This window comes from Spermophilus citellus, assembly GCF_964194105.1.
Source record: "Spermophilus citellus genome assembly, chromosome: 1".
NCBI classification, from domain to species: domain Eukaryota; kingdom Metazoa; phylum Chordata; class Mammalia; order Rodentia; family Sciuridae; genus Spermophilus; species Spermophilus citellus.
In genome coordinates, this window is record NC_138182.1 from 9204641 (window position 1) to 9220407 (window position 15767).

Sequence of the window (15767 nt, forward strand, 5' to 3'; positions counted from 1 at the left end):
CAGAGTTAGAGAAGATGCCACATGAAGACACACAAAAAAACAGTTTGACTGGTTTGCAAAACAGACCTAGTGATGCAGTGAAAATGAATGTGCTACACGCAGAGACACAGGAGGATATCTCAGATGTGCCATCGGGGTCTGGTCCACACTGCAGCCAGCACTTGAGCTTCAGTGTATATCAAATGGAAGCCCTTGGTTCTCACAAATCAGAGTCTGATCTGAAGAGGTCAGAAGGCAGAAGGACTCAGAATTTGTCCTATATAGCACAAGAAACACACCTTCAAGAAGAAGATGTGTTTAAGAGAAGCCACCGGTTTCAAGAAACTATTTTGGAGCCTATTTCTGGACACATGATAAATTTTCAGGTTGAAACAATGCAAAGAAGTCCTCATATGCAGGAAGAAGTAAAAATTATGGCAGGTCTAAAGACATCATCTCCAAATGCAGAGGAATTGGAGATCATTTCAACAGTGTCTGATTTGCCCTGGGATGGAAATGCTAGACAGAAATATGATTATCCAGTTTCTGGGGAAAAGGCATACAATCACAAAGACTTATTAAGAACATCTTTAAAACCTTTAGATTTCTCCATCTTTGTATCTTATGAATCTAAAAGTGAGACCTACACATTAGATTTTGTAAGCAAAAAAAGTATACTGAGTCCTAAGCATATAACTTTGAAGGCAAAACAACCACCAATTTCAAAACTGCTTAATGTCTCAAGGTATCCCATGGGAGGCCATAGAAAGAAAAAGAACAACATAAAGCACAAGCTGAGAGAGGTGCAGTGGTATGCTAGTGTCAGAGAAGTATTACTTGAGGCCTCTGAAGATGCTAAGAGTCTTCCCCTCAAATTAATGATTGATAAGCTCTCATTGGGTACAACTGTGAGGGGCATCCAGTCCAACAGAACATTTCAAAAAACTGTGGTAGGTCATATTCCAGAGGAAAAGGCAGAGTTAGAAGAAAATGTGACCAAAACTTTGTTGGGGCCTTCTGATTTTTTCATGCCTGGTTTCTTTGACTCTAAAAGCCAGGCAAGCATAGTACAATTGTCAGAAAATGAAACTATATTGAATCCCAGGTGTTTGGCTACAGAGGAGGAGAAGCCACCAGTTTCACAGATACTTAAAATCAGTAGACACTTTGGCACAAAACATAGCAAGAAATTTAAATATAGTTTAAGAACCAGCATGAAAACAATGTGGCAAGGTAGAAGCATGACTGGCACATTTCCAAATACCCATTGCTTTGCACCAAATACCTCTGGCATTAGAAAGCAATGTAAGTTAGAAATGGAGGCAGACATGACAGTACCAAGGTTCAGTCATACACAGCTAACACAGCAGTCGCCAGCCGGAGGCCTGTCACATTCCAATTCCATTGACCATAGCAGTGCCTCCTGCTTTTTAAGGGAAACAGAATTACATGATGGAGAATGTGGGAAAGAGAAAAGAGAACCTCCAATAAAAACTGATTTATTCTACATAAAAAGCTTAACAATAAATGCACATCCCATAAAAGTACCCGATCCCTGCAAATCAGAAGTCATTCTTCTAGGAAAATCTTTTTTCCCCCAAAAACAGGTGTATGAAGGGAATCCAGGAAAAAATGTCAAAGTAGAAAACATAGAAAATGTGCAAGCAAGTTTCGGAGTTGGACACTCCAAGATGGAGAAACCACATATTTTTGCAGATTTAGGTGAACCAAAAGATGATGCTGTATTTAGTCAATATGATCAAAAGGGAATTGATCAATCTGTTTTAAAAGAAAAAGCTCCATACCATTTGGCTGGAACCATAGATTCTGTTGGCAGGCATTTAACTGTGTCAGAAGGAATTGAAAGACAGACTGACAATGTAAACATAGTTATCACAAGTCCAAAAGGCATAATTTCAAAGGTAAAGCGATTGGCAGTTTCACAACCACTTAATCATGCAGGTCATGCTGCTCTAAGCATTACTGAGAAACCAAAGTGGAATTTTGAAACCCAAAAGATAAAAGTAGAGAGACAAAAGGCTGTACCAAGTACTGAAGTAAAATCTGTATATGCCTCTATGCCAATGCTATGCTGTATGAAAATGGAACAATCACCTAGTACCAGGGATACATGTGAAAAATCTTTGAAGGGAAATGCTCCTAACAAAGCGAAAGTTAGGGAGAAAGAGGAGTATGGACAACAGATTTTGTCTAGAGCAGCTCCACAGGATATCGAGCCAGTTGAGTTTGGGGCAGATCAATTGAGAGAGGCTGATCCTTTCAGCTCAGAAGCACCTTCAATCAATAGAGTGTGCCCCAAGATGACCACTTCTCAGAAAACAGAAATTTATTTAATAGATCAAGAAGCAGAGAGAAAACCTGTGGAGTTGCTTAGTCCAGAGTTGGTTTCTTTCTCTAATGTAAATCCTCTTCAAATTGAAAACCAGAAGAAAAAATCCAAGACTGCAAATGGTGAAACGGTAACAAATCTCAAGACATTTGCCCTGCAAGAGAAACAGCAAGAGCCCAAAGAAAAATTTAGGGAAAAAGAGGAATATGAACAACAGATTTTGTCTAGAGCAGCTCCGCAGGATATCCAGCCAGTCGAATTTGGAGCAGATCAATTGAGAAAGCATGATCCTTTCGGCTCAGAAGCACCTTCAATTAATACAGTGTGCCCCAAGAAGATCACTCCTCAAAAAATAGAAATTTATTTAATAGATCAAGAAGCAGAGAGAAAACCTGTGGAGTTGCTTAGTCCAGAGTCGGCTTCTTTCTCTAATATAAATCCTCTTCAAATTGAAATCCAGAAGAAAGAATTCCAGACTGCAAACAGTGAAAAAATTACAAATCCTGAAACCTTTGCCCTGCAAGAGAGACAGCAAGAGCCTGGTATCTCAGGAAATATCTCAAGTTCTCCTTATGTCTTCATACCCATGTATCCTAAAATTGTAAGACACAATTGTACAGTGGAAACAGCATATGTGAAAAATGCTAGACATACCAAACAGGTAAGACTGAAGGCAAAGAAAACACGAGTTTCCTGGATGCTTGGATGTGGTTCAAGAAACAATAAGGAGGAGCAGGGAGGGAACATTCAGCAGGAGAAAGCATTCCAGTTGAGTAAAGCTGCAACAAACCTACTTCTGAAAGCTGATTTTGACTCTCGATCCCCTGTGCCTTCCAATAAAAAGCCTATAGAAATAAAAATGAAGAAAGACGAGTTGAAGAAGGGGGTAAACATTTTTTCACAGCTAACGCCAGAGAAACCACTAAACGACAGGCAGATATCATTGTCAGAATGTGTTGACATGGCCGGCATCATTGAAAAACCAGAAGAGAATATTAGAAAAGAACAAACCCACCAACGCACTTTAGTAGACATGCCTCAACAATACCTACAACAATTACCGATTAGGTCAGAACAAATGAAAAGGCATCCTCATGTCAAATTAGAATATTTGGAAAGAAAGGTGTGTCTTGAGCCCATTTCACAGAAAGATGAAACTGATTACATTGGACTTGACCATGACAAATTAAAAGTTGATTTGGAAAAAGAAATACACCCTGTTATATTTTCACAGAAGAGAGAAATTAGTGGTGGTAGGCTCAAAAAAACAAGAACAGATACAGAACTTGATTTCTTCACTGCACAAGGAGAGAAACAAAGAACTGCAGATGTTGCTGAACATTCAGTTTCAGTTCCACCCAGGAGAGAAAGAGCAAAGAAAACAGATAATTCATTAAGTTCAAAAGGACAGAATATATTCACTTATAAAAAGCCAGAATCACGGAAACAAGAAAGTACTTTCCTGGTAGACATGGAATCTGATTCCTATCCCATTAGAGAACCTCTTCATTTAGAAAACATAGGACAGGTAGCTAAGGAAGATATGCATGTTAACAGAAAAAATATTTCACATCTACTGGGAAGAAAAGAATTACAGGAAACAGATATCTTAATAGATTCCAAAGGACAGAAATTTCTTTATTCAAAGCTAAAGGATCCACTCAAAATTTGTGCAGAGCAGAGAAGACATGTGAAACCAAGTCATACACCTGAAAGTATGGATTCTGCATCTTGCCTCAGTAAGGACCCTCTTCGTTTAAAACAAGCAGTAAATACAAGGAAAGAAAATGGTAGGCTGTCTCGAAGTTTCAGTGTAAATCAACGGGGAAAAGAACAAACAGAATTAACTGATAATCTATTAAAATTAAATAGACAGAAAGTGGACTTTTCAAAAAAATTGAGGGCAAGGCAACTGACTACTTATAACCAGCACAAAGACAAGATTCTAGAATCTATTTTCTCTCACACATTACATCATCTTCATATTGAAAATGCAAAGAAACAAACCTCAGCAAAAGCAATACTAAAGTCAGAAGTCTTGAAAAAAGCATCAGATGAAGTGAGTGTTCTGGAAGATCAACCTCCATGTACAGAAGGAATTAATCTGCCTATTACAGGAACAGAAGAACATCTACAAGACAGTATATGCACGGTTTTTCCAACATTTGTTGCTCATCCTCTGATGGGTACATATCAGTTTAATTTGCAGGTAAAGAGAACATTAAATGCAAGAGATAATCCATGCTATCACACTTTGACTACAGAAAGAAAACAGCAAAAGAAAAAAAGTATGTATAAGGCTCTTCCACAGTCCACATCTGAAAATGATAGTCCAGTGCTAGATGCTGTAAATATCATGCATTGTGACTCTTCAGCTTCACAGACGAGGAAAACATTAAAGCAAATGGGTGTTACAAATGGATATACTCAAAAAGGGAAAGAAGCACCAAAACAGCAGCACCTATCAATTTCCTATGAGAACTTGAAGGAGCGAATGTTTTACCCTCAAAAGTATCCCTGTGTCTGGCCACATTCAATTCCTCTAACAAAGGAGGTATCAGCAGAAGTGGGTAGTGCATTAAGCAGGGTAGAAGGACAAAATCTGTTTTCTACAGATCAACCAAGCACTGCATATAAGTGCGGACTAGAACAGAGTGTCTCTCCAATTACTCCAAGGGACATGAGAAAACAAGACAAAATGCCTGTAGAACAAAACACAGAAGCTAAGAAACACATGACTCGTTTATTTTCAGAAAAAAAGCAATCATCATATGGGGCACCAGTAACAGAGACAATATCAAATGGAAGTTCATCCAAACTAAGAGTTGGAATGAAGGTAAAATCACATAGGGGAATTCCAGGAAAGGTGCATCTACCTAGAATACTATTACATTCTCTGTCTATATGTATGTCTGTTTTGCGTGAAAGTCAAAGACAGAAGGATAGCCTAAAACAAGGTGTTATGACAGACATAATATGCCCCAAAAGAAAAGCTCTAGAGTTGAAGAATCTCTCCAGTGTCACTCACTCTGATACCCCAAGCAACAGAGTAGAAGGGCAGTGGAATGTAAAAGAGAAAACAGTAAGTACAAGACCCAGAAAGGGTGATCCAGATTTGGATGTGAAAAAAACATATCAGCCCATCCTTTCTTTACCTCACTTCAAATTGGGTAATGAAAAAATCAATGGGACTACTTCAAATGTAAAAAGAAGAAAACAACATATATCACAGGAAGAGAAGGATAGAGTGAAAGCACTGGAAATGGAAGAAAAAATGAACCCATACTTCACAATGAAGTCAGAGAAATCACTGTCACATATGCTCAACAGAAAGGACTTGCCACTGTTGAAAATTATAAAACCAGAAAGCAGGGTACAAGAAGATAAAGGTAAATTAGACATAGATCTAAGACTCTCCTATGTTTCTTTACCATCTCTGTCACATTCTAATTTGAATCCTAGGATAAAAGTAAGAAAAGATAAATCAAGAATACCAAAGGACTGCCTTCCACCACTAAAGCCCCAGGCATCCTTAAATATCAGAAGAATGTCATATTTAGAGTCAACAACTCGATATCGCTTCAATAACATAATGGAATCAAAATGTTTGCTACAGAAGAAAAGGAGAGGTAGAGGAAATATAGTAGATCTGAAAGATATAATTAGCCTCATATATATCATTCTGAAGGGAAAGAATTCACCTTTTAAACACTTAGTGAATAGGAAGGAATTACAGTGGTCCAACAAAAAAACAAAGAAAATTATGCAGGAGGATAAACAAAATCAAGACATAATTCAGAATGAACTCTGGGATTCCATTCCTCCACCTCACCCAGAATGGGATCCTACAACAAAAGATCTATACATGCAAGGAATCGTAAGGTTCTGTCTTCCATTATTGACACTCCAGGAATTGTCAGATGGAACGGAACTATATAAGGAGCCAATTGATGATGTCTTAAGCAGTATAAAAAGAGCAAAATACATGCAAAATACATATCCTACCCCCAACAGTGTAAAAAATGCTGTAGTAGTTACAATGCAGAAAGAAGAGGAAAGTGTAAAAATGGAAAAAGTAATGCTTTTGAAAGAAAGAAAATCATTGGCAATTTCACAGGAAATTCAGTTAGACATCAAAGAGCAAGATAAAAATCTGCAAAAAGTTAAAGATGAATCAAATGAGATTTTGACCAGTACTGATACATACATACCGCCTCCTCATTTAAAATTGGATATGAGGAGAAGAAAAACAGACTATGGAACTGAGGTGAGAAGATATTTTCTTCCAGAACTATCCTACCAGAAATCATCAGATGCAGTGAGAAAACCAAGCAAAGAGTCCATTGAGGGTGATATCACAAGTGGTACACAAAAATTAAAAGAATTTATGCCACAGACAGAAAAGGATGATGTAAAGAAATTAGCTGAGAAATACACAATGTATCCAAAAGCCAAAGGTTTGGAAGGAAATGGAGCACTTTCACAAGACCTACCACCAAATCCTAAAGAGCAAGGGAAAACAGATCCAGAAGGCAAAAGACAAGGTAAACTCCACAAAGGTCGTCAGGAACAGGGGAAAGCAGTTGCAGCAGGTGAAGTCCAGGACAAATGGGATCAAGAAGGCAAAGGTCAAGGGGAAATGAATCAAAACAATAGAAAGCAAGGAAAAATAGACCAAGAAAGTGAAAGTGAGCAGGAAATGGTTCCCCATGTACATATGCCTTCCGAACCTCCTCTGATTTATCATAAGGCAGGAAAAGAAGATACACACAAAATAACAAGATCTGCTACTTCACCATTACAGGACCAAAAATTATTTGACAGAAGGCAGATGATGCATACAAAATCAACTGGGGAGGAGAAATCACATGATGTAAATCCCATACAAAAATACAAGGCCCAGAAAGAGATGGAGAGAAAAAACACAGTAAATATGAAACATAGAGTACACCCTGAGGATGTGACTTTCAAAGCAGATCAATTATCACTTCCACATGAACCCAGTATCACTGGACATGGTGATCCAAAAACTAGAGAACAGACAAACGTAAATGAAAAATTGGGACATGTACAAGAAAGAAAACATGAACAAGATGAGGTACTTCCTTTACCTCACTGTAAATCAAACAAAGGAATAGAAGTCATGGAACAAAAACAAAAAGTATCAAGGTCCTTTCTTCCCCCTTCATACCACATGGAATCTACAGTTGTTGGGAAATTGAATTATAAAGTGTCACCTTTGAAAGACATCTCAAGTGATCCAAGAAGAACAAAATGCATGACACACGGAAAAGAGGATAAAGAAAATGTTTTAAAGAAAAGCATAATGTATCCCAAGGACACATCTGGGAAGGCAAAGGAATCACTCCTTGATGATATATTGAAAATAAAGAAACTGCAAGTGAATATCACACAGCAGAACAAACAGAGACGGGAAGGAAATGAGGGTATAGATGTTCTTCTCAACCAAACTTACTCTTTTATCACTTCTTCACCTCTCTTTGAATTAGACACAATAAAAGAAGAAGATGAACCAGGAAAAATAAAAAGTTATGAACCACATCCTGTGCTGCATGTATCATTTCCTTCAGGACAAATAAGACTTACAGAGTCCATTTCTAGCTGTGCAAAGAAAGAAAGCCATGCAAAGCCAAGAAAGTGTTTATCACAGGAGGAAGGCAGAATACAACCCTCAGCCACAAGGGGCTTGATAGGCCCCAGTGGCACAGCTTTCCAGGCAAAGAACTCAGCGTCTTCTCATGTGGTCAATATCTGTGAGCACAGTGCTCTGCGCAACACTCAGGAACCGCAGTGGGGCATTAGAGGAAAAGTAGGACTGAAGCAAGAAAAAACAAGAGATCCTAATGTGGTTCAGGCAGAAATATGTCCTTCCATACCATCTCCATCTCACCACAGAGTTGCTTCTTCACTAGCAAAGCTTCCTCAGTTATTAGATATAGGGAGAATTGGACATGCTGGTTTACGTGAAGGTGTTAGCTCACGTAATATAACATTAGGAGCAAAGGGGCGTGTGCCATGCAGAGAGGTAAGGGACAAAGTGAAAATAAAAGGCACAGAAAGTAGTATAATAAGTGTGAGAACAGAGGCATCCCCGCATCCACATCTATACGATAGAAGGAAACTACCTTTGAATATTAAAAAAGAAAGGAAAGGAGAGCAAGAAGGCAAAAGGGAATCAGGAGTGGTTCTGAGGAAAAGCTCTTTACCTTTTCCATCTTACCTGGAGCAGGACACTAGAATGAAAAAACAGGAAAGAACCCTTGGAAGAACACAGTTCTCTTTTCCACCATTAACGACTCAAGATGCATCAGATTCAGATAAAAAATCATGTACCGAGTCATTGGATAGTTACATGTTGAACAGCATTAAAGAATCAGTACAGTCCATATTACAGCAAGAAGAAAAAGATAGATTCAAAATAGACATAAAAGACATCAAACTCCCCAAATATGTGATGGTACAGAAATCATCACTTTCATATTCACTCAATAATAATGCACTGCCATGGAAAACCAAGGAACAAAAGGAAAAAATGCAGGAATATAAAACTAAACTACTGGTGGGTCTGGCAAACAAAATTATAAAATCATCTCTCTCACTTCGGCAGTTCAAAGAGTCAAGTTCAGGGAGCCTAGCATGTCCAGAAACAACTGGTGGAAAACTTTCAAATGAGGTAGAAGAATTAAAAGAACACATGCTACAGAAAGACAATGAAGGAGAAAAAGTTGTGGGTATGAATGTCATAGTGGATCCCAAGGACACTTGTTTGAAGACAAAGAAATCATGTATTTTACATACACAATTAGGTGACCTTCAAGGGAAATCTAGAAAGCAAGAGGAAAAGGTTCTAGACGTTAAAAGTGAGGCAGATATAGTGCCCAGTGAGACTTCTGCTGAATCTCCACTTCTGCCTGATGTGAATACTGGGATCAAGGAAGAAAGCACACCAGTGTGGGCAAGATCCTTTTTTTCCATAGTAAACTTCCAGGAATCATTGAATTCTGAAGGAGGCATATGTATAAAGCCAATTACTGGTGATATTTTAATTTGTCTACCAAAAGGAAAACAGCATGTCCAAAAGAATGAGGAAGAGGATGGAGTACAAATAATAAAGTTCATGTTCCCCAAATGTCAAGAAAGGAAGGTGCAGGAACGTCCAGAGGAACCTTCTGCTTCATTGCCAACTCTGCCTCAGCGCAAGTTGGATACAAAAGTAGAAATAGATGATGAACTGCTAAGACTTCCAAGGTCTGCTTTGCCAAAAATATCAAGTGCAGGGAAAACGGTACCTACAGGGTCAGTTGGTAATGATACCATTAAAGATGTTAAAGGTGAAAAACAACATATGCTTCAGAAAGAAACGATAGATAGAGGGAAAATAGTAGGTAAGGGAAGTATAGATACATCTTTGAAGTCAAAGAAATCACCTTCTTCCCATAAGCTCCATAGATCAGAACTGCATATGATTGTCAGAGGACACAAAGGAAAAGAACATGAAGGTCCACTTGAACCACAAGGTATAGTCCCAAGAAAAATTTATGCTTTCAAACCTTTCCCACCTAAACCTAAACTGGATAAAGATACACAAGTAAATGAAGAAGAACTTGGAAATAAAACATTTCTGTTGCCACTAATGTGTTCAGCACTATCAGATGCAGAGAAAATAGCACATACAAAGGCAATAGGTGGTGATGTAAGGCAAAGAGACCCACAGATATCATGGAAAGAAAAAAGGTATGAGCTGAAAACAGTAGATATGAGGATCGGGGTGCATTGCAAAGAGGCAAGGATTTCACCCATTTCACATATCCTTAATATGAAGGAGTTTGTACTGAATATGAAGGTGCTGGAGAAAAAAGTGCATGAAAGAAAAGATGAATCACGTGTGGTTTTGACAAGGACTTTTCTTTCCATACCATCAGCACCTCTCCTTTCTCCGGATTCAGGGAACAAAGTAGAGAAAGTCTCAGCAAGAATGTCAGGACCCTCTCATTCACAACAGAATCTCCAGGATTTATTAGATGCCCAGAAAAGAGCAATCAGAGAATCAGTTGAAGATGATAGTAAAAACACCATGAAGCAAAGGAAACAGGGTGTGCCCCAGAAAAAGGCGGAGCAACAGGGGGCCTCAGACTTCATGATTGGAGCCCAGCAAAGGAATGACACACCACAAGTTAAGTCAGAAAGAGATTTAATTTCAAAAGATGTGATCGTTAATTTCACAAGATTTGGTACAACACAAAATGAGAGAAGAGTGGAATTGCACTTTACAGGACAAAAGGCTCAACCAGAAAGGTGCAGAGAACCTTATGGTATGTTTTATTCCTACCACACAATGGATGCAATTAAAATTGGAAATCTGAAGAAGAAAACTGAAATAACATGTAACATAAATCAGAAAGTAAGTCCTAGGGTTTCAGCTTCCCTGCCAAGGGAAGCATCCAAGGAAATATATATCAAATTTGGCACCCACATAGGTTCAAAAGGAATTTCTTTTCCAGAGAGAGATGCCCACCAACAGGAAATTTCATCAGAAGTATCTCTAGAATGTGTGGATTCATATGAATTTGATATGCCAGAAATAAGCAAAATGTTTTCTCCCAAAGTGTTAGCACCACAGACAAAGCAATCACTTGAAAAAATAAATCGCACCAAGTCAGGTACATCTCAAAATAAAGAACAAGGCATTATCATGGAAAAGCAAGCAGTGCCGTTGTCTGAGAGTACACAGGAGACCAGGCCAAATTCTGTGTTTTCTCTTCAGTCTCCACTTCAGGATGGAAAGCACAAGACACCGTTGGAAATAGATATAGACAAAAAAACTACAGCAGGCTCCAGCCTACAAATATTACCAGGAATACACATGGATATTACAGAGTATGATGACATGACAGGAAAAGAAAGTCAGGCATTACTGGTTTCAGAACAAGAGGAATGTGTTATAGAGTCCTTTAACCCACTCTGTACTTTTCAATTTCAATCTGAACTTCTGGTGGAAGAAGGTGAAGTTAACACAGCTACCACTGTACATTTGGAGCAGAAGTTAGAGATGGCCAGTGACATTACTGTGAATCAGGAAGAAGGGAAATTGAAAGTACACACACACAGAGCTATACAGCTGAAAGAGAACAAAATGGAAATGCGCAAGAATAATTCTGTCAGTCTGGAGAAGGATGACACAGGATCAGCCTCAAACTGTCCTGCAAGCCTTCTTGATTTATCTCCAAGAACAGAGGAGTCTCAGAGCCAGACTCCAGTAATCACACCTAAGGAAAACATCTGCCCCATCAAGCAAAAGCACAAAGAGGAACTAGGATTGTCTAAGGTAAAAGAAAACATTCAAGTACAAAAACCACTTCAAAGAAACACTCTGGATTCACTTTATGCCTATATTCCTCTTTCCTTCAAAGGCCAGAAAGGCAAGTTGACAATTGCAGATCTGGAAAGAAAACTGAACCACAGACACTTAACTATGAAAGTCCCAAATCACCCAATTTTACAGATTCTTGGTTCCATAAGACGTAGTTCTCCAAGCAATAGGATGAAATTGCAATATGAGTTTAACAAACCAAATAGAGAAGTTTCTTGGGATAAAGATGCCCCAGGAATATTTATCAGACGTCTTCGTGTTTCCAGGAAGAGTCCGCCACAAAGTGAAGAAACTGTAAAATCTAAGACAAACCGACAATGGGAAAAGAGAGTTTGTCTTTCTAAATTCCGGGGGCAATCACCAAATGCTGGTGAAATTGTCAGGAGAGACACCTCAACAGTTGTAAAAAGGGAAAGAAATTTTAAAGACACAGTTCCCCAGAAGTCTCAACCCTTTGCAGTGTGCAAACAACAAATGCAGAAGCGTTCTCGTGGTAAGTCAGATGCAAGCCTCAAGAGTAAAACAAGTAGGAAAAGAGAAGTCAGTAAAAAAACAGGTCAGAAAACTCCACAAACTGAGAAAAGGATTATTCCAAGTCATGATGCCCCAAGGAGCATAAAAAAACCTGATTCACATATAATTGAGCAAGAAGAAAAGATACCAGAATGCATTCTGACACCCACAGAGCATCCATCCATGTTTAAAGGTCCAAAGGCGATTGTGGAAACTCACATGAGAAGGACTATAAGTGTGAATGATCCATCTCTAGAGGAAGAAGAACCACAGTATGAGACACCTCTTGATGCCAGGGAGTGTTCCTTGTTTCCTAAGCACAGAGATCAGGGTGAACCAGCATGGGACACCACCTCCCAAGAGGTCCAGCAGCAAGTAGCTGTTCCAGGAACTGTGCCCACATCACTGCAAGTTACAAGTGACGAGACCAAAACAAGTGCTACAAGTGCAGAAAGTTTATTTTTCATTTATGAAGCAATTAAAGCTGCCCTTGACTTCCAGGTAAAAAGTATGATCCAAGACAAAGTTTCTTCTGAGAAACTGGACAAATTGCAAGCCGGGAAGTCTGATGACTCAATGTCACCCCCTTTTCCAGAGAGTCCAGATACAACGTCAACAATAGTGAGTTCCAAACTGCAGCACAAACCCCTTTTAAGACATTTTAATCCTGAAGATAAAAATAAACTCACCAATCATTTGGGGTCAAAAGCACTTGAAATAAAACTGAGTCTGATGCCAGAGGTGGCAAAAAAATCCTTACAAATGTTTGACTTTTGTCCCAGAGAGGCTATTCCTGAAAATAACAGTTGGAGGCTCTATCCACGGCATAAACAAATGAGTCTTATGTCTCCAGAAGGGGTGGATAGTGTAGAACTTAACGTAAAACATGATTACCAAGAAGATTCACCTCCTCTCAGCTGTATGAAGACACTGCTGGTTAATGTTTCAAGCAGCAGCAATGAGCTCATTTCAAAGTTAAACAGTATTAATAACCTAGAAAGTGAGATGTCTTCAGTGATTTTGACTAGTGAGATGCCACTGCCTCATATTCTCCAGAAGTACTCAGTCAAAGGTAAAGACAAACTTGTCATGCACTTTTCTATGAAAATATTGGAAATACAAATGAAAGCCCTTCCCAGAGTTGTAAGAGAATCTTGTGCAGTGGCCACTGCCCAGTATAGAACAAAACCTTTATCTAACTGTATTCATTCTGTCAAAGTCCCAAAGCGTAAAAACAGAATTTTCTTACTTTTTGAAGAAAAATCTCTTCATCAAATTGATCTTGATTTACAATACAAATACCTCCGCTTTCTGCTGGGGCTTTCTGATCAGAGTATGTTCCCCAAGCCAAATGCACTTCCTAAACACATTCTTAAACTAAACCCGATTTCAATATGTAAAAAAGTAGATGATGGTAGAAAAAGCCATTCTCTTTCCTTTGACACAGAACTGTTAGAACAGCATATTTCTTTTAAAAAGCAAAACCCCCACAAAAACTCATTACACTTCAGAAAGTTCTTGGAGCCATCCCATATGTGTACCTCTGATGCCGGTCTACCCAGTAGGGAGCAGAAAGATTCTAGGACTATTTCTGAGCTCAAATCTGACATGACTCCAGAAAAAGATAAACAATACAGTATGTGGTTTCAAGAAACAAATACATATAGGCCTTTTAATTTAAGGATGCAGGAGAATGATACTGATTTAGTTAACTCGCGTTCCACTCAGACTTCTGAAGATAATACTGATATTCAGATAAATACTGAGAGTTCAGCTAACCTGGACAAGTGCTTCTCCCCAGAGACACGTGAGAGTCAGGAATGTATGTTTTTAGAAACCAACCCTTACTTAAGTCGGGAGTCACAAAATGTTCTCTTGGAATTACAGAAGGGCATTCCTTTGAAAAATTTTTCTAAGATGAAAGAAGTCACAACTTACTTGCAGCAATTTTGCAGGGAAGATTTGGGCTCCCATCATATTAGAGCCTGTAGGAAACATACGTTTCTTATGAAACCACCTTCCTGTGAAAAGCACAGAAACAGGAAATACAGATCAAATATATTCCAAATGCAGCCTCTTGATTGGTCTCCCAGCTCACTTAATACTATGGACATTCAGTCTCTGTCTCCTTCCATCTCACTCAGAGAAGAGCAGCTTTCGTGGACTTCAGGGAGCAGGACAGGGTACTCTGTAGCTTCCTTAACTGAGTCAAATATGAAATTACATCTTGAAAATGACCAAGACAAGTCTCACATGTACCTGGAAAGCAAAGAAAGAAAGAAAGCCAAATTTGATTTATTCAGAAAGAACAACATTCATCGGAACTATAACTACATTCATACACCAGGTAAAGAGATACACACAAGAAAGAGGAAAGTGTGTAATTATGACTCACAAGGATCAACTTATTCCCAAAGCAAACATAGATCATCATCAAAAACTCATCACATGGGTATTAACTTCCATTCTGACAAAAAACAAGACCAGCCCTTCTTTTATGCCTGTGTACCAGCAGATTCACTGGAGATTATACCCAAAACCATTCGCTGGACTATTCCTCAAAAAACCTTAAGGAAGGGAAACTTCAGAATTCCACTGGTGGTAAACACTTCAAGTCCTTGGAATATATGGAGCTCATCCAAAAAGTTGTTGGAGTCACTGTCAGGGTCCTTTAGTACAGTTCATCAGAGTTGATGTCATCATATCTAGATTCCTCTGGATTGGAACTCTGGTCACTTCGGTGGTATTCCATGACAAATAAAGTAATAGAATGTCAAATGATGTCCTCAGGAAGTGTCTTCTCAGTTGTTGGGCTTTATTTCCACAGCAGAGTTTGCATGTGTTCTGGCAAGCCAGGATGGAAGAGCAGATGACTTTGGGTTCAGTCCTACCATGTCCAAACTCTCCTTTTAGTTGATGCTGCTGCCTGACAATCCTAAGAGGAGTGGTCCACAGCCTAGAAGCCCTTTCACCCTACACCATTGACTGAAGGGCCCGTGGGAGGAATTGTATCCCGTGTATGAGATGGAGACTGTTTAGAGAGTAAGGAGAGAAGGAGCACAGAGGCTGAAGGGGGAGTTTCAGATGGCAGTGAGGATTCCAGTGTCCAGTGCCACAGAATAGAGAACAAATACTGAGTTATGAGCACTGAGTTTGACAACCAGATGGAATATCTTAATACTAACAATTCTAGAGAACTCTAGGTTTGTGTGTGTGTGTGTGTGTGTGTGTGTGTGTATAAACACACATACACACAATAGTGTGATAGACTTGTATGTACCAATTTACTGGATTGCAGACTATCACCCTATAGCAAACCTGCATTGTTCACTTCTCATCAATTCTCCTCCACTAGTATTTTGAAACAAATCCTAGATATGTTATTTAGTCCATATTTTATTGCATATCTCTGTAAACTATTTTTTTAATATTTATTTTTTGGTTGACACAATATCTTTATTTATTTTTATGTGGTTTTGAGGTTCAAACCCAGGGCCTCACATGTGCTAGGCGAGCACTCTACCGCTGAGCCAC

The 15767-nt window shown here is 38.9% G+C and overlaps 2 protein-coding genes across 2 annotated transcripts; both read left to right on the plus strand.

Moving 5' to 3' along the window:
* Positions 1-83: 83 nt before the first annotated feature.
* Positions 84-5812, plus strand: LOC308652592 (leucine-rich repeat transmembrane protein CCDC168-like; the record flags this gene model as incomplete). Its single annotated transcript, XM_081300553.1, has 3 exons — positions 84-638; positions 2790-5411; positions 5792-5812. The coding sequence occupies 3 exons, from the start codon at positions 84-86 to the stop codon at positions 5810-5812; spliced, it is 3198 nt and encodes a 1065-aa protein (XP_081156679.1).
* A 168-nt stretch (positions 5813-5980) lies between these two features.
* On the plus strand, positions 5981-14953 carry CCDC168 (coiled-coil domain containing 168). Its single transcript, XM_081300566.1, has one exon. The coding sequence runs from the start codon at positions 6093-6095 to the stop codon at positions 14925-14927; it is 8835 nt and encodes a 2944-aa protein (XP_081156692.1). The 5' UTR covers positions 5981-6092; the 3' UTR covers positions 14928-14953.
* The last annotated feature ends 814 nt before the right edge of the window (positions 14954-15767 follow it).